Source organism: Callospermophilus lateralis, chromosome 12 (assembly GCF_048772815.1).
Source record: "Callospermophilus lateralis isolate mCalLat2 chromosome 12, mCalLat2.hap1, whole genome shotgun sequence".
In the NCBI taxonomy this organism is placed as follows: Eukaryota; Metazoa; Chordata; class Mammalia; order Rodentia; family Sciuridae; genus Callospermophilus; species Callospermophilus lateralis.
In genome coordinates this window covers 85,991,330-86,009,779 of record NC_135316.1, presented here as the reverse complement: position 1 = coordinate 86,009,779, position 18,450 = coordinate 85,991,330, and the positions used below count along the sequence as shown (strand labels likewise).

General features: G+C 36.5%; 1 protein-coding gene across 3 annotated transcripts in view; it reads left to right on the top strand.

The window, feature by feature from the left end:
* Uspl1 (ubiquitin specific peptidase like 1) overlaps positions 1–16,414 on the top strand; it is a 39,222-nt gene extending 22,808 nt beyond the window's left edge. For all 3 annotated transcript variants that reach the window (XM_076872493.1, XM_076872492.1, XM_076872494.1), the window contains exons 7-9: positions 3,318–3,443; positions 10,558–10,715; positions 14,364–16,414. In XM_076872493.1, coding sequence (XP_076728608.1) covers positions 3,318–3,443; positions 10,558–10,715; positions 14,364–16,246 — 2,167 coding nt within the window. In that variant the 3' untranslated portion in view covers positions 16,247–16,414. The remainder of the gene's footprint in view (positions 1–3,317; positions 3,444–10,557; positions 10,716–14,363) is intronic.
* Positions 16,415–18,450: the final 2,036 nt, after the last annotated feature.

Sequence of the window (18,450 nt, the reverse complement as noted above, 5' to 3'; positions counted from 1 at the left end):
TTCTATTGAAATGGTTCTGAGTAATATAATTTGAATAAAACTTTGGCCCCTAAACCAGCACTTGCTCTCTATAGTTCTACCCTTGACAAAATTTCCCACCACATGTTAAGGTCTCTCTCTACTACTAAGGTTAAAAGGACACGTTTTAGCAAGAAACTGCAGTTTGCTTGCTGCTTTAAACTGGAAGGGTTAAAAATTTACGATTTGAGAGATTACTAATAGGCTTTTTCTTTTTTCTTTTTTCTTTTTATATAGTCCAGGGGCGCTTTACCACTGAACTATATATTCCCAGTTTTTATTTTATTTAGAGAGTTCTAACTAAGTTGCTGAAGGTCTTGCTAAGTTCCTGAGGCTGGCCTCGAACTAGTGATCCTTCCTCCTCTCCTGAGTCACTGGGATTCCAGGCATGCGCCACTGTGCCCAGCTAATAGGAATTTTCTCAAGAATTTATTTAGAATGACATGGGGAAAACTGAGAAGCACTTCAGATTCCCAGCTAAGAATACCACTCAGAATTCTTTGAAACTGTGTTTTCTTTACTCCTCTGTTGGAAGCTAGGGCATTTTTTTTTTTTTTCATTAACTTTAGTCTTTTAATCATATAAACAGATCTCAGGCTCTTAGAGTCTGGCAGCATCTTACAGATAACCTACACTTCCCACTTCCCTGTTCCTTCTCTTAGTTCTATGAGAGTCCTCCTGCACCTGAACTGTCTCAGCCATACTTTCTGCATCCCTGAGTCCTCTAGGTGAGAATTAGGAGCCTTAGTGACATTCTGGGCCCTAAGATTGGCACTTGGGAGGAAGCATGGAGAAGAAAAAAGTTGCAAATTTCTTCTGCTGTCATATACTTGCCACACAAGGAGAAGAGTCAGGGTGGGTGTTCATTTGACATGATACTCTTGCTCCATTGATACCTGGATAAAGTATTGCAGGCTGGAATTAAAAAGAATACCAAACTGGTCCTGTTGGTCATTTATTCGGATTATTACAATAGAGATAAATTCTTTTCCTCTTTTTTTAACTCACTAGTAAGTTATTAAATAAATAAAGATGTGGGAGTAGAATATTGCTTAGATATTCATTTATTTAAACATGAGGCTCTCTGTAGGCATTTAAGGAGCAATCCAAGAGATCTGTGGCTGAGAGAATGCTCTGGAGAGGACAGGCAACAGAAAGTTTTTATTTTTTTTTTTTAAAAACAGCTAAAAACTAGAACAGGGTGAAAATTAATGTGTTATTCATATTAGGACTTGAATAATTTTGTATAAGCAAGTGCTGATGAAGGCAAATACCAGTTTCCAAGTTTTTTGGCATTGAATTGTATAAACCATCTGGTTTTCTCACAAAAACTCTGAGATTAAGATCATAGCATCTTCTTTGACAGTTATAGACATTCAAGCCTGAAACAAGTTAGGTGGTACCCAAAGGGACACACTAGTAAAGTGACGTAACTAGGAGTCACACTCAGGCCTTTCTGACCTGTAAAGATTTTTTTTGCTTACTGGAGTAAGCTCCTGTAATCACTCCCTAAGTTAAAAATAATATATAAACAATTTTAACGATTAGAATCAGCTTAATCATAGCTTTCCTAGAATGTGCATCTTCATAATATTTTGACAGTTTTTCATTATGTTCTGTGTGCTAGGAACTCACCTAGTCACTAGAAATAATTTCTATCCTGGCTAAATTCAGATTACTAGTTAGAGAGATGATATATATACACATAAGAAAGGGTCAGTTAGTTGGGTCTTTTTGCAACTTTTATGATATCTTTGCATACATCCTGACTGAGCTCAAGAACTTCAAGGGAAGAATCCACCAGACACTTTGCAATTTGTTTTTAAAATAATCTCTCAAAGTGAAAGCAAGTATAATAGAAAAACAAAAGTCAAGTAACGATTCATTAAATGTTTTACAGTTAGAACTTACTTTCATGTAAGCTGAAGGAAGACTGTGATCCATTCATTTTGTGCTGCTGGTTTTTGTGTCAGTTAAGGGCTTTGGTTTAGAAAAACGCAGTTAAAAAACTGGTCTTTGCAGTCATCTGCTGATTGCCTGGATTTGGAACTCCAGACTCATGTTTATCAATACCCTCTGAATTGCAGTTTTCATCCTCTGTAAAATGGGGTAAGGGCAGCATTGACTGCTTAAAGAGTTGTTTGGAAGAAAACTATGTAGTAATGTGCCTTGCCTTGCACATAGTGAGTGCTCAGAAATGGCAGCTGTCATGGCAAGCATTAACACTTATTTGTTTAGACAAACTATCTTTTACAAATTAAAAATAGGAGCCTTTGGCCAGGCACAGTAGTGTATGCCTCTGATCCCAGTGGCTCAGGAGGCTGAGGTAGGAGGATTAGGAGTTCAAACCCAGCCTCAGCAGCTAGCAAGGCCCTAAGCAACTCAGGGAGACCCTATCTGTAGATAAAATACAAAAGAGGCTGGTGATGTAGCTCAGTGGTTAAGTGCCCCTCTGTTCAATTCCCATTACCAAAAGGGGGGAAAAAAAAAAAGGAGGCTTTGCTTAAACAGTACCTTAAGAATTTAGCAGAACATGGTTGATGTATTTGTTAATACTTCTCTGTTGCTTTGCATTTAAAATATTAGCTTCTCTGAGAATTTATCTTTTGTTAACAGCCATTGCTTTTTGGTAATAAGTAACTTTTTTTTTTTTTTTATTCGCTTATTAAAGTGGATACAAGCTGGTCTTGGTGGTGTAAGCTACTCAGGAGGCTGAGGCAGGAGGGTCACAAGTTTGAGGCTAGCCTCAGCAATTTAGCTAGACTGTCTCCACAAAATAAAAAAAAATTTAAAAAGGGTTGGGAATATTGCTTGGTGGTAGAGCGTCCTTGAGTTCGATCTCCAGTAAAACACTCACACTCACTCACACACACACACACACACACACGCGCGCACACAAAGAAAGAAGACACCCTTTTTCATTTTGGGTTGTCAATAACATATAGCTAGATTGAGTTTAATAAGCGGCGAGTTCTTTATATTCGACAGCCCAGGAATGGTGGTTTTCAACAAGGGGCTCTGTTGCCCACCCACCAGTAGGGCATTTAGCAGTGTCTGGAGACATTGGCTGCTGTAGCTGGGGGCTACACTGACATCTGGGGAATAGAGAGCCAGGATGATGCTAAACATTCTCGATGCCTTACAACAAAGAATAGGGAGGAAAATTACCACACTAATACATGATTCAGGAAAACAAGAAAGTATGACTAAACAAATGAAGTTATTTTAGACATTGGTGTAGATTAATGTAAATGAATTTAACATAAATGAATTTGTCTTTTTTTTTTTTTTTTTCATAGGTGTATGAAGAGTTTGGTCACTTTTACAAATGTCATCTCTGAGTGGCACCCACTTAATGCTGCCCATTTTGGCCCATGTAATGCTTGCAACAGTAAATCACAAATAAGAAAAATGGTATTGGAAAAGTGAGTTAAAATTACCTCATTTAAAAAATAAGATGAAAGTAGATAATGCGGGTTTTTTGTGTTTGTAGAGTGCAAAATGGCAACTAAACCTGTCTCTCAGAAGTTTGAGTTAATAGATCTTTATGAATTGCCAAATGCCTGTCTTTATAGGAACACTGGTATTTCACCTGGACCAGCTGTTTAAATGGGTATAAGCAGCTGTGAAATACCATGTACTGCTGGCTTAGGGTGATTGACCCCGCTCTCCTAGTTTCTTTCCTTCTCTTTGCCTTTTTTCTCCCTTTATGGATATTGAACATTAGTTTTTTTTCTCCTGCTAATTTTCTTAAGTCACTAGAATTCCGGGATTTTTAAAATATAATTTCAAGAACCAAGATGTTTCAAAGGTAAGCCACAGGCTCATCTGTTTAAATTTCTATCTTGGCCTGCTAATTCTTCATCATCATGTAAGTTTTCTCCTGCCCCTTAGCAGATGTGCCTTCATTATATTGTGCCAATTTTTCAATTTGTCCTGAGCAGGAAAGTTGGTCAGAATTCTCTTTTCCTGTGTTACCAGAATCACTCTCTTTAAGCTCAGAGGTTAGTTTCATTTTAGGCAGTGTCTTTCTTTGTTAATCTGCTCACACAATGTACACATCCTCTTTAGCCTTCATTTTCACAGTAACTGTATGTTAATAAAGAATCAGTGCCAGGCACGGTGATGCACACCTGTAATCCCAATGGCTTGGGAGGCTGAGGCAGGAGTATCACAAGCTCAAAAGCCAGCCACAGCAACTTACCGAGGCCCTAAGCAACTTAGCAAGACCCTGTCTTGAGATAAAATATAAAAAGGGCTAGGAATATGGCTCAGTGGTTGAGTGCCCCCCAAGTTCAATCCCTGGTACCTCCCGTCCCCACACCAAAAAAGAAAATCAATAACCTTTGATGCTGTTGAATCTACCAGAAACTCCTCAGAATTGTTCCTAAAGGTTGATTGTCACCAAATCAAATCAATCAGTTCTCAGTTAATAGTACCAAAAGGCTTAGAAGGCACACAGGGAAATCCCCTTCCTCACTCCCTCTCTCAGTTTCTGCTTCAGATCTTCAAATTAAGATGGTAGTTACTTTGACATTTTAAAATGATGGCTGCTTCTGCTGCAGTGGGGACTGTTCACCTTTTAAGTAGTTGAGAGCGAGAGTTCCTGCATCAGCACCTGGGCCCTCTCTCTCTGTTTTGCCTTTCTTGGTTCCTCCAAGTGTTTGTATTTGGTTAAACCAGTATTCGGTGTTGCATTATTACTAATACACATATATTATTCCCTCTCCAGCCAAGCAGTATACATGGTTATATTTTATTTCTCTTATAATTCTTTATTCAACATTTTCATTTACTTTATCGTATATTGTGGGTCTCCCTCCCCAAATACTTCAAATAATAAATTTCCAGCACTCAATACTTTAAAATTTTTGAATCCTTCCCTTTTTTCCCCTCCTGGAAGCCTCTCTCCTGCTGCCTTCCATTCTTTGCTCCAGACTGTACTGGCTCTCTCCGGGCCTTGTGCATAGGAATGCTCTTTATACTTCCTGTTTTTTTACTCCCTGTTCCAGTTTTTAGCCTAGGCCTCATCCCCATATTCCACAGTATCTGTTGCCTGTGGATATCAATTGGGAGTTGAGCAGGACGGATAAGCTCTTCTCATCAGCATGCCTGCTCTGTAGTGCTGTGTCATCACTTTACCCATTCTGCTATATAAGAGGCTATTTCTCTGTATGCTGTCCCCTGAATATTTATTGGCTTGTTTGTTCAGTGCCCTTTCTCTTCTTTTGCCCTTTTGGATTATTACCGGTTTTTGTCCTTTGCTGTCATTTGAGAGCTTCTGAGTGGGACGCAAAACAAGGAAACAAGGAGCTGTCTTCAACCAGAAGTCAGTAACCTATTTTGCCTTTCTGGTGGCCAAGTTTTGAGATCTAAGTGTTGAGGAATCCTCTATGTAAACCCTTTCGTTGGATGATAAGATGGGTAGAAAGGCAGCAGAGCATGACTGTCTGCGTCCTGCATTGGTTCACTGGGCTGCTTAAGGCATCTTGGTGTATGTAGTTTTTTTCTAATATTTATATCTACTTTTTCTTAAGCCTCAGGATTGAGGATAGACTCATTCTGTTCTTTGTTTAATCTGTTAATTGGTTACTTTGCAACGTACACTTTTAATTATATACATAAATTGCTTTACTTAAGCATTCATGTTCTGATCTGGAAAGATATCCTTTAGGTAAAAACGTATTCCAGTGTAAAATGTGTTTTTTTGAGTTCCACTGAGCTGATTTATAAGCAAAATTTTGTAATGTGGACATTTCCTGTATTCAAAAGTAAATCGAACACATGTAAAATTTCACTTAAATTATAAATGACAAGATCTTTATACAAATCCTTTGTAGCATTTTTACTTTGTATAACTCGGTTTGTTGGTGTCTAATGGAATTTAGAAACAAATTTAATATAGTTGTTAGAGGTAACTTAAAAATAATTAAGTCCATCAGGATACTGTGAATAATTTAATCATACAGCATTCCAAAGATTGATAGTCTTGTAAATTCCTCAGATATCTTACCTTAGATAATCCACATCTGTAATGTGATGTCTCCATTAGGAAAAGAATCCATTGATAAATCAGGTGAATAATGTCTGTCTGATCCACATCTGCTATTTTTTTCTAAGTAAATTATTTAGAATTATATTCAGAGCACACTGACATGGAACCACCAAGATCTTAGAATCAGATTTCATTTTACTTCTCAAGCTTTTGAAATGAATTTCCTTTAAGAGTCTAGTTCTCCTTGGTTGGCATTTTAAAAACTATTTACATGAACTTCAGTCTTAATGGTTTTGTTTGTTTTTAGCAACTATTTGTCAAGATTGGTGGAGTGGTAGGAAGAGAAGTAAGATATTTCTGTTCTGTGCTTACTGAACTTATTCAGGTCTAATAAAATGATTTAACATTTCTTTTTATAAGTAACTGCAGGTTCCCCTACAAAATTTTGAATGGAATATAGAAAATAGATTTTCTAAAGTCTTCATTGTTTGAAAGAAAATGTTTATTTATTAATTTGTAAGATCCTTGAATAACTCCAAAGAACAGTTTATAAACTTAGTTTAGCAGATTTTTTTCTCTCTTTTTTTTTTTGTGCTGGGAATTGGACTCAGGGGCACTTTGTCACTGAGCTACATCCCCAGTTGTTTTTGTTTTTTATTTTGAGATAAGTTGCTGAGGGTTTCACTAAGTTGCCAAGGCCCACCTCAGATTTGCAATCCTTCCTGAGCTGCTCAGATTGCTAGGACTTTACATGTGCACCTCTGTGCCCAACCCAGTTAAATTTTTCTGAAGATGTATTTACTTAGTACAGTGAATATGATCTGGTTCTAATTATTTGAATTGCAACTGACTTTATTAATATTTTTTATCAGATTCTAAAATAGTTGAAATAATATAGTAGACCTAAAATGTAATGAGATTATATATATATGTATATATATTTTACATATATACATATATATATATATATATTGCCTAAAGCCTACATTATTACATTTCAGATATACATATATGCACATTTTTAATTGGTATTTTTTAACTTTTTTTTTTTTTAATTGGGGTCTTGCTATATTCCTAGGCTGGTCTCGAACTCATGTGCTCATACTCAAGTGATTCTCCTGCCTCCTGAAAAACTGGCATGTACCATGACACCCAGCTTAGATTTGCATTTTATAAAATATGAATTACTTCATTAGTTGGGTTGAAAATAAAAAAAAAAAAAAACAACTTTTACTCTAGGCCATTAGTGCAAGATGTGGCTGCTCTCTGCGTAATGGAGATTTGCATTTCCCTTGCTGTCTTTGGGTACAGTGGTTAACACAATCCTTTTGTGCTTTTTTTCTTAAAAGAAAAAAGGTCCTCATAAGAAGAGGAAATCAGCCCCATGTTAGGTGAAGGCAAATGTGTCTTAGCTTGAAATTTCTTGTTGACTTTTGATTCCAGTTCTGTTAATCCATGCCATCCAGTTTTTTCATGGTTCAGGCAGAACCTTAACTTGTTCTCTACAGCTCTGAGCATCATCTCTGAGATGCTGTATCATTGAGTGTAGGAAGAAGCTTGAGAACAAAACATGGAGGCAGAGTTCTGCCCTCACCTGAGAGGCTGGAAATGTAAACAAACTGGAGTTGTGTGTAGGAGAATACAGTGACTTTTAGGGAACCCACTGAGAAAAATGAATAAGAGGAGGAGGAGGAGGAAGCATATTACTTGATTGATTCCAAGATTTCAGTGTTTATAAATTGTACTATCTTTTCAAATGCCATTATGAAAGAAATGCTGCCTGTTTAGCTGTGCCATCAATGATAAGATGCATCCCAGTCTCAGACATGTTAAAATACAGAGGGAAGGGCTGGGGATATAGCTCAGCTGGTAGAGTGCTTGCCTCCCATGCACAAGGCCCTGGGTTCAATCCTCTGTATACCCACCTCCACACACAGACACACAGAAACACATACAAAGAAAATTGTAATTGATTTGGTATTGGAGTTTACGCAGTTTTATAGTTACAGAAAGTAATTTGAAGGGCATGGGGATATAGCTCAGTGAAAGATCCTATGCTTAGCATGTGTGAGGCCCTGCATTTGATCCCCACAACTAAAAAATAGGAACGAGAAAATAATATGGAGGATATTCTGAGGGGTTTGCCTCTGTTCAGGTGAAATGGTAATAAAACTGATTCTAACCAAGCGTGGTGGCACATGCTTGCAATCCCACTGGTAGGAGGCTGAGACAGAAGGATCACAAGTTCAAGACCAGTCTCAGCAGCTTAGCAAGTCCCCATCTCAAAAAATAAAAGGACTGTGGATGTAACTGAGTGGTAAAGCATCCTGGGTTTAATTCCCAGTACTGCCAAAAAAAAAAAGAATAATATTTCTGCTTGGCATTATTGCATTATTGCAGTCTCTGTTAGGCCCTGGATAACTTTGGTGCAGTAATTCCAGAGAGAATAGTATATAAAAAGATGTTTTAAAATTTGTTTCATCACTCCGATCCCCACCCCCACCCCCGCCCGGATAAGAAAATCAAATTTCTGCCTTGTAGAACCCTAGATCGCAAAGCTGACTTTACTATATCTAAGGAAGCTCACTAAGAGGGGGGTTAGTCTTTTTTTTAAAGTGGTACTGGCAATTGAACCTAGTACCTCATGCATGCTAGGCAAGCACTCTACCAGAGCCACATCCCCATCCATTTTAAAATTTTTATTTTGAAATAGGGTCTTGCTGAGTTGCTCATGCTGACCTTAAATTGCAATCCTCCTGCCTCAGCTTCTTTTGTTGCTGGGATTACAGGTGTGTACCATTGTACCCAGCTACAATTTATTTTTCGTGTTGTATTGGGGATTGAACCCAAGGCCTCTTGAATACTGGTCTTGGCAGTTTTTACTTTTACTAACTTACAAAAGAGTAGTTTAGAATGTTTAAAATGTATAAAAAGCATAAAAATCTGGCAAGTGGTCATGTATACATTATCTTAAAACATTTTCCATGTGTAAATCACACAAAGGCAGGAAACTGGTGAGATTTCCTAGTCTAGGATTATAAAGAGATTGCTATAGTAACTAGCCTCAGAAGATATTTTCACAGATATTGTATGAGTCCAAGGGAACCAAATATTAGTAATTTTAAAATTTTTTAATAGTAATAAAAGAGACAGGTGCTTCAAGCCTGCATTTGTAGCTTTGTGAACACATCTGTGTGGTTTTACTGTGATGTATTAGTTCAAAGACATATACTTCATATTTTAACATGTGAAATAAAAGTATGTTTAAAAATTGATGGCATGCCCAGCAGCTTTGGAGGCTGAGGCAGGAGTATTGCAAGTTCAAAGCCAGCCTCAGCAATTCATTGAGGCCCTAAGCAACTCTAGTGAGACCCTGTCTCAAAATTAAAGTATAAAAGGGCTGGGATGTGGCTCATTGGTTAAGCGCCCCCTGGGTTCAATCCCTGGTTCCCCTGCACGCTCCCCACCCAAAATTGATGGCGTGTTATAATTTAGTGGTATACTTTATAATCATTGATGTCTTGGATTCAGTGAAAATAGTTATGATTTTAAAAACAGTGGGAAAGGGTTCAGTGTTACAGTTTTCAGGACTTTGTATTTCTAAGGTTCTTAAATTTTGAGGACTTGATTATTCTTTAACAAAATGACTGACAAGGGATAATTTGCAAATTATCCCTTGTCAGTATGAATAATCTTACATTTTGGACATTGCTTCAAGTTCATTTCAGCTGAATAAATTTTGATAAGCTAAGTAAGTCTTGACAGCTGTTTAAATATTAGGAAAAAGGATATTCAACATTTTTCTTAAAATCCTGATAGCTTTGTTAGATTTAGTTATTTGAGGCCCATCTGTGGGTTCTGTTTTCTAGTTTGACATGTTGCAGTATAACAAAAATGTATTTTTGAAAGTTTTGAATATCTTGAAGTTTACAATAAATTAACCAGTTATGTTTTAAGTCAAATTTAAATTTTTTTTCTAAGTAGAAATTGTAATTTGATAGATTGCTTCCTGAGATGATAGAAAGAAATAGGCCAAATTAACATTTATTTGACTGTCTTAGGTTTAATTACCTTATTTTCATGTGTTGCCTATTCACCTAACAAAAGTAAATAATTTGGGCACTTGATGCCAAAGAAAATTTTCTCTCCCCTTGGATTTTAATTTTTCTGCCTTTTTTTCCCTTCTGTTAAATGATCTGGACTTTTTCCTTTGAATTTTACAAAGTAGCGACCATGAGATTTTCTTTAAGCCAAAGCAACGTTGCTGCTCACAGAGCAATTTTTGTTTAATGGTCTGTGTTGCTCTTATTGCATGATGGCTTCCAACTGTCAGTGATAGCAATCTGAAAAGGGTTTAGTGTTACATACTTCTTAGAGCAAGTTCTTCATTTCTAATTAAGGCACACATCTGGAGGTGCTCAAGAAAAATCAGTTTAGTTAGCCTTGAAAGTGTTATGCGTAACTGACTAGTTCACTTTAGACTCTTGCATAAGCAGACACATGGCATTAACTTTGTTTGACTTCTCTTGCCTTCTTCCCCACAGAGTGTCTCCCATATTCATGCTGCACTTCGTAGAAGGCTTACCACAGAATGACTTGGAGCACTATGCATTTCATTTTGAAGGCTGTCTTTATCAAGCAACATCCGTAATTCAGTACCAAGCAAAGAATCATTTTATAACTTGGATTTTAGATGCTGATGGTAAGTACTGAAATGTTTTCTTTTATGATAGTAGGCATGCAAACTAAACTCTGATGGTTTTTTTATTTTTTAAAAGGCAACTTATGCTTTGACTTTTTTTCTCTCCCCTTGGATTTTAATTTTTCTGCCTTTTTTTTCCCTTCTGTTAAAAGTTTGGTTTTAGTGTTCTTCCTAACTCTTCTTTCACATATCTATATGATGCACATTCTTATTTCTTTCTTACATAGAGAATCGGATACTATTGTTGGTTTGAAGTTTGCTTTTTTTCTGTTTAATATTCTTGCTTTTATTTTTTAAATTACATGTATTACATGTAATCGAAAAATGAATGGTGGGAATTTTAACTTTTTAGATACTTTGTACTTCTAAAAAGAAAGTATAATCATACTGAAGATTTTTACTAATGGTAAAAATATTCCTTATATTTTGCTATAATTGTTTGTATAAACAAAATAAAAGTGAATGTCTATTTCTAAAACTATTAAACATAATACTGTGTAGCCCTTCTGTTGCTGAAATAGCCATCTGAAGTCCATAGTTGGCCAACAGCTAAAATGTGAAGCCTTTACTTAAATGACTAAATTTCTCAATGGAAAACCAAATAAATACAGTTCACAAATTTTGGAAGTTCACCCCCTTCTATTTGTTCAGTGTGTTTTACTGCTAGGTGTGTTTTCCTCAAAATGTTCACTTTTGTCTTAAAACAAGATAATTCAATCCCATTAAAGTGTTTTCAGGCCCTTGGTGAGGAATTACTTTATTATAGCTGTTTTCTATTATTTGGGCAATTTTCTTATTTGATATTTTTCTTGGAGGTGGTTTGGAAGGATGATCACAAAAGCACTTTGCAAACAAAAAATCACATTATACGTGTAATTATTACCTTGAAGTTTTACCCTGCATCAGGCTTTGGATGGAAGTACTGTAACTTTTGGTGTATTCCAGGAAATGAGAAATCCACTTTTGGTACAGTGTGGTTTCCAACTCTGGTGACATATAAGAATCATTTGGTTAACGTATAAAAATTGCCATGCTGTACCCTATATCAACAAATGAGTCTTGGGCATTGGACCCAAATGTCAGTATTGTTTTAAAAGTTCCCCCAGGTGAGTGCTTGCTTTGGCAACACGTATACTAAAAAAGTTCCCCAGGTAATTTTGGTATGCATATGGTAGAAAATCATTGATGTAGGCAAGCTGAAGAGTCTCAAAGTTTAATTGGTAGAGAATAAAAAGTATTCAGGTAGTTTATAGTGTATATCCACATAAACCACATATTTAGGTGAATGATTTTGTTTTTGTTTATTTGAGAGGTTAGCAGATCTGAGTATATTTTGCTTTCTTTTTGGTAAATCAGAGAATTCATATTTCCGTTCTGTGACTTATCACTCATTTTACTTTGTATCAGATATTATATTTTAATAAGCATTTTAATCTTGTGTTTAATTCTTCTCTTTGGGGAATTTTTTTAATATGTTGGATCTTAGACCTTGTTGATCGTAGACATTTATAGTCACAAATGTCTAATGACATTTTGTAGTTGCTAAATGATATATCTTAGAAATTGGCCAGTGTATTAGCAACTAAATTGGCCTAAAGTGGTAGTTGCTGAAAGATCTCTTTATGCTTTCTTAACTTTCCCTTTTCCTCATAATTTGAAATTTTTGTTGCAAAAATGATAAATGCATATGTTTAAAGAACAGGGAAAGGAAACAGTGCACTTTCTGTGTTTGTCTCTGAACATATTTTTGCAGTGTTAATACTGTGTTGTTATTTCTGCTGCTAAAATAATATTTTCTAAAATAATGTGCTCCCTTGAAGAAATATAGGGTGGTGGTTTGGGTGCTTACAGTTAGTTATATTTCTCAAACGTTTTTATACTACATATTGTGGTGTTTGACATCATGCTTTAATACCATGTTTGAGTTTGAAGAAATAGAGTAAGCTACATACTTGGTATGTCAGAATTCCCACACCATTTTACTTTTTGTGTCTGTTTTCATTTCATATAGATGTATGGGTATTGAGATACAGAGTGGGAAGTCAATAATAAAAGCATAAATAAGTAATTGTTGACTATTGAAAAGCTGTTACTTATCCAAACCTGTGGTTAGCTTTTCTCAGATCATTATGTGTGTAGTATGTAAACTATAAATGAATAAACACACCTTCCTGTAACCTTCATCACCTGTCACCATCTGGTCATCTTTATTACTTCTCAGCCATGCTTTGTATTTGTTTATTGTGGTAAAATATAACATAAAATTGACCATTCTAACATTTTTAAAGTTTACAGTTCATTGGCATTAAGTACATTTACAGTTTTGTAGAGCCATCACCACCATCCACTTCCAGAACTTCTTCCTCATCCTAAACCAAAACTCTTAACTCATGAAACATTAACCCCCATCCTCCCTGCATCCCCAGCTCTGGGTAACTACTGTTCTACTCTGTGTTTCTAGGAATTCGACACTCAAGGTACCACATGTAAGTGGAACCACACAGTATTTGTCATTCTGTGTATGATCTGTTTCATTTAGCTTGTTGTTAAGGTTCATCATGTAGCGTGCCAGGTTTCTTTTATAAGGCTGAACATTAAATTTGTTTCTTCCTTTTAACTTATGAAATGGCTGCTATGACCACTGGTGAACAGGTATTTGACTCCCTGTTTTCAGTTTTGGGGGGTATATTCCTACCAATGGTATTGCCAAGTCTTACGATAATTCTGTTTAACTTTTGGAGGAATAACTGGTTGTTTCCACAGCAGCTTCACTATTTTATATTCCCACCAGCAATACACGAAGGTTCCAGTTTCTCCATGTCTCTGACAGCATTTGCTATTTTCCATTTATTTATTTATTTGTTTGTTGGTAATAGCTCTTCTAATAGTTGACCTTTTTTCCCTTTCTTTTCTGAGGAGTAGTTTAAACTTATTCCTTATTTACACTTTAGTCCACTGCATAATGACTTTTTTTCCTGTCATACCACTAGTTGTGCTGAAAAGCAATGAACTCTTTTTTTTTAAATTGGTTTTATTTTTTAACTACGCAATGAACTCTTGACAAGGATTTGTGTTTGTTATTGTAGACTACTCACAGCCCTTAAACTCTTTTGTCATACATTAAATACACTCACAGTTTTGTATAGCCATTAGTATTGATATTAATGATATTGATATCAATTCTCACTTGATAAAAGACTCAAATGAGAATCGAAGCAAATGTTGCTACTGGAGGTAATAAACTTTATTAATTTGAAAATTCATATTATGAAATAACTTATGCTATTTTCTGATTTTCTTGGGTAAATTAGGCAATACTATATTCTAAGCCCCCAAGTTAAATATAAAGCTGTCTTGATTTTATTTATTTTTTTGTTTATTTTTAGTATTTTAGGAGAGAGTGAACTATTCCAGAAAACTATCCGAGGTTTTCAGTTTTCTGCTTATATTAGTAACTTTTGTCATCCAAATAAGGACTTAAAAATTTGACAGAGAAGACTGGTAACAAGGATAAGGCATTGTATTAGAGTGATCTCCTTTAGTGGGTGGATATTCAGTGATAATAGCAGTTTAAAAGGCCAGAAGAAAGTCAGCCTAGGCTAGTGGTTTGTGACTGTCTAATGACTGGCTTTCTTTCCCATTTCACAGGAAGTTGGCTAGAGTGTGATGACTTAAAAGGTCCGTGTGCTGAAAGGCATGAGAAATTTGAAGTTCCTGCTTCAGAGATACATATTGTTATTTGGGAAAGAAAATCATCCCATGTGACAGATAAGGAAGCTACCCACCTTCGCCTTCCGAAGACTAATGACAAGCACACTTTTGGTGAGAAGAAACCAGCATCTCCAGCATGGTGTTCTGTGGGTGAGGCTGCCTCAGCAGAAGCATCCTCAGCGACTCGCCCTATACATGTATCATCAGCTGTTTCCCATGCTATTCCACAGGACAAAGCTATAGCTCATGAAAATCGGGATGAAAAAACTTTGATTGACGGTATTATTTTACCTTTGACACTTAAAGGAACTATCCAGAAAACTGCCCCAGATTTCCCCATTAACTCCAAAGTTCTCCCATCAGAAAACAAATCTGTGACAGAAAATATAGGGCTTGGCAAAGCAAATACTTTGCCATCTCAAGAATCACTAACGGCTTCTTCAGCATCTAGTTCACGTAAAGAAAAGCTTACCCAAGCCCAATTTGTGGATTTAAGCTTTCCATCACAAGTTGTAAATGTGAACACACAGTCAGTGCAGCCAAATTCAGGAGATACATCAATTACCACATCTATGAACAGTATTCATTCTACTAGTCATGTACAGGGAATGAAGTCAGTAGAAATTGAGAAGGAGACTGAGTTAAAACAGTTTCTTCCACCAAAAATTGAGAAATTAAAACCGGAACAACTTGCTACATCTCAGGTATCTAATTTGAAGAGAAACATTGCAGCAGATTCTCAAACCATAATAGCCAAGTCATCACAGAATCAGCCTCCAAAAGAAAACCAGAAGAAACCATTTGTGGGAAGTTGGGTTAAAGGCCTGTTAAGCAGAGGTGCTTCTTTTATGCCACCTTGTGTTTCAGCTCATAATAGGAACACCGTAACTGATTTGCAGCCGTCAGTTAAAGGGGCAAATAATTTTGGTGGATTTAAAACTAAAGGTCTAAACCAAAAAGCTAACCGGTTATTTAAGAAAGCTCGAAAGAGTGCAGATAAGTCTCCTCCAGTCTGCAGTCCTCCACCAGGTCCTCTGCCATCAGGTACCACAGCTGTTCATCCGCACACTAGTGGGAACAGCACTTCAGAACTTCTGAAGAAGTGTGAAAGTGCCTCCCAGGGAGTTCACCTCAGCCATGATTCTCACAGAAATGAGAATGGTGTTTCTTCAGCAAACCATGGAGACTCAGTTGAAGGTCAGATTCATAAACTTCGTCTCAAACTTCTTAAAAAGCTAAAGGCAAAAAAGAGGAAATTAGCTGCTCTTACGTCTTCCCTTCAAAGTGAAACACTTCCAAGTGAAAATTTAGAACCCGTGCCCCATTGTGGGTCTCCAAATGACTGTGAATCAATAGAAGACTTGTTAAATGAACTACAGTATCAAATTGATATTGCAGATAATAAATCTGGATGTACCACTATTCCTGTTTCCTCCTATAGTGGTCAAACTCAAGAAGAAATTTTGGCAGAATTATTGTCCCCTACAACTATTTCAACAGAGCTCTCAGAAAATGGGGAAACTGACTTCAGATATTTGGAAATGGGAGATAACCCTTTCCCAGTACCCAGTGAATTAAATGATGTTCCCCAGAACACACATCTGAAACAGGACCATAATTATTGCAGCCCCACCAAGGGAAATCAATGTGAAGTTCATCCAGACTCACTAACAAATAATGCCTCCCTAAGAACCTCAAACTTGGAGAGCCCCATGAAGACTGATATTTTCGATGAATTTTTTTCCACTTCAGCATTAAATTCTTTAGCAAATGACACATTAGACTTACCTCATTTTGATGAATATCTGTTTGAGAATTGATGAGTGCTTGTTAACTCTTTAGTGTAATATTTATTGCTCTTAGAAATGCATAACTGTATTTTCAGGTAGTGTTTATACACTGACCTTGTGTTATAACTTTGAATAAAATGTAAGCTGATGAAGGTTTTACCTTTGATTCTTCCCATGAGTCATAGAATCAGTTTTACAAATAAAAATGATCAGGAAGTGTGTTTTTGTTGTTGGTTTCATTTTGTACTTGTGGGAGAATGAGGATTTCAGAACATTAAAGATGAAAAGTATTGTTTAGTTCCTGAAGATTTATACAGTTGGGTGCATTAAATTTCTAGATTTTAAGTTTTGGTTAGATTCAGTACAAACACGGCTTATACAGACTGAAGCTGTCATGTGGAGTGAATGAGATTCCTCGGAAGGCCTGTGCCTGTCTCTTAGAGGAAGAGAACATGACTGCCTCAATGCTACTCATCTCTTCTGCCTCTCCTCACAATGGATGGCAGGAAACCTGACTAGAACAGTGAGTAATGTTATGTGAGCAGTAAATGACCTGTAACAGGGCAGAGGTAGTCTTTATTTGTGATGTGTGGAATGTTTACATGTTATTGTAAATATACCATCTTTATTCCCAATACATTTATTTCTGTAACCAGAGTGGGACACCAGCTAACAGTTCTGTTTGGGGGGAGAGTAATAACCGATAATTATGAGGCTTACTATATGTTGGATTCTAGAATATATGAAGTGTTATTTCATTAAAATTCACCATTCCTGTGAGTGAGACAACTTGTGTCACATTTTACAGAAAATAGTATATAGTCAATGAGTTCTGTGGGGCAGGGATTGAGTGGTTATCACAGGGGTTAGAAGTGTTAGAGCTTCTCTCTCCAGGGTTCACTTCTCAGGTTTCGTTTAAAAGTTTGAATGCCTGCGCAGTGTTCCTGCTGTAGTGATTGGAGTTGAACTCAGGTTGAAAGTGGCACACAGTTTAGGGCTGGCAGGACTTTGCCAGAGACTCAGAACTTTGTAATTTATTTGCCAAATTTACTCTCTAAGCTTTCTCTCTTTTTTTTTTCTGATTATAAAAGTAATGCATATTTTTCATAAGGAAAAACTAGGTCATTTTAATATCTAGTGCTAATAACCAAATTTTCATATTTTTATGCACAGAAACAATAAAAATTAGATCCTACGGGCTGGGGATGTAGCTCCATGGTAGACTGCTGACTCACATGTACAGGACCCTGGGATCAATCCCCCATATCCCCCAATCCTATCAGACTTGTTTGTATAATGGACGTTTTTCCATATCACATAGTTTTGAACAACCTTTTTAATAACTACATATTACATTGGGTGGACAACTATTGTTTTGCTCATCCTTTTTAGATTCTGAGGTGATCTCTACTGTTTTGGTGCTGTTAATTTTGCCACATCAGTTACTATTGCTGATAAATTTTTGCACAGATCCAAGTTTTATTTCTTGGTCAATAGGTATCCACATTTAAAAGTCTTAATAATTGCTTAAAGGGGGCAACCCTGGCTGTTTTGTTTACATTTCCTTGATTACTACTGAGGTTGAATATTTTCTCTAACTATTGGCCAGTGAGTTTCAGGAATTGCTCATTCATCTTTCACTTGTATTACCCACTTTATATATTTTCAGATTACTGGTGAGTGCAGTACAAGGTTGTAAATTTGTATTAAGATCGTATCGTAGATAATATGTTCCTAGGGGAAGTACAGGGTTAAATTCCTGACCCTCTGGTCATGTTCTTTTTAGCCAATCAGTGATCATGGTTTTGTATGTTTCTGTTCACAGATAACCTTATTTAATTTTAGTACTGATTCATTAACATGGTGCTCATGACCAATGGCACTGTAAATTAAGGCTGAACAAAGTTACCTAACATGGATTTTCTGTCAAGCATATCACAGCTGCCTTATGCTTGGGAATTCTAGACAGCACTTCAGCATTGTGCTAGGGGCCATTTCAAACAGGGAAGTCACAAAAATGTGAAAACCAGGGCACTAAGTAGACCTCAAAATTACTTGGTTACAGTATGAAAGCTGAAACACAAAGGCACAGTGTTGAATTTGAGCTGGGAATGTGTGCATTCAGCAGCTGAACATGTCTACAAGTAACCATGGGAAGCACCACAAGTACTGATTTTAGGGTTGCAAATTTTAGCAAGTAGGTGAATTCACAAATATGGAATTTACAAATAATT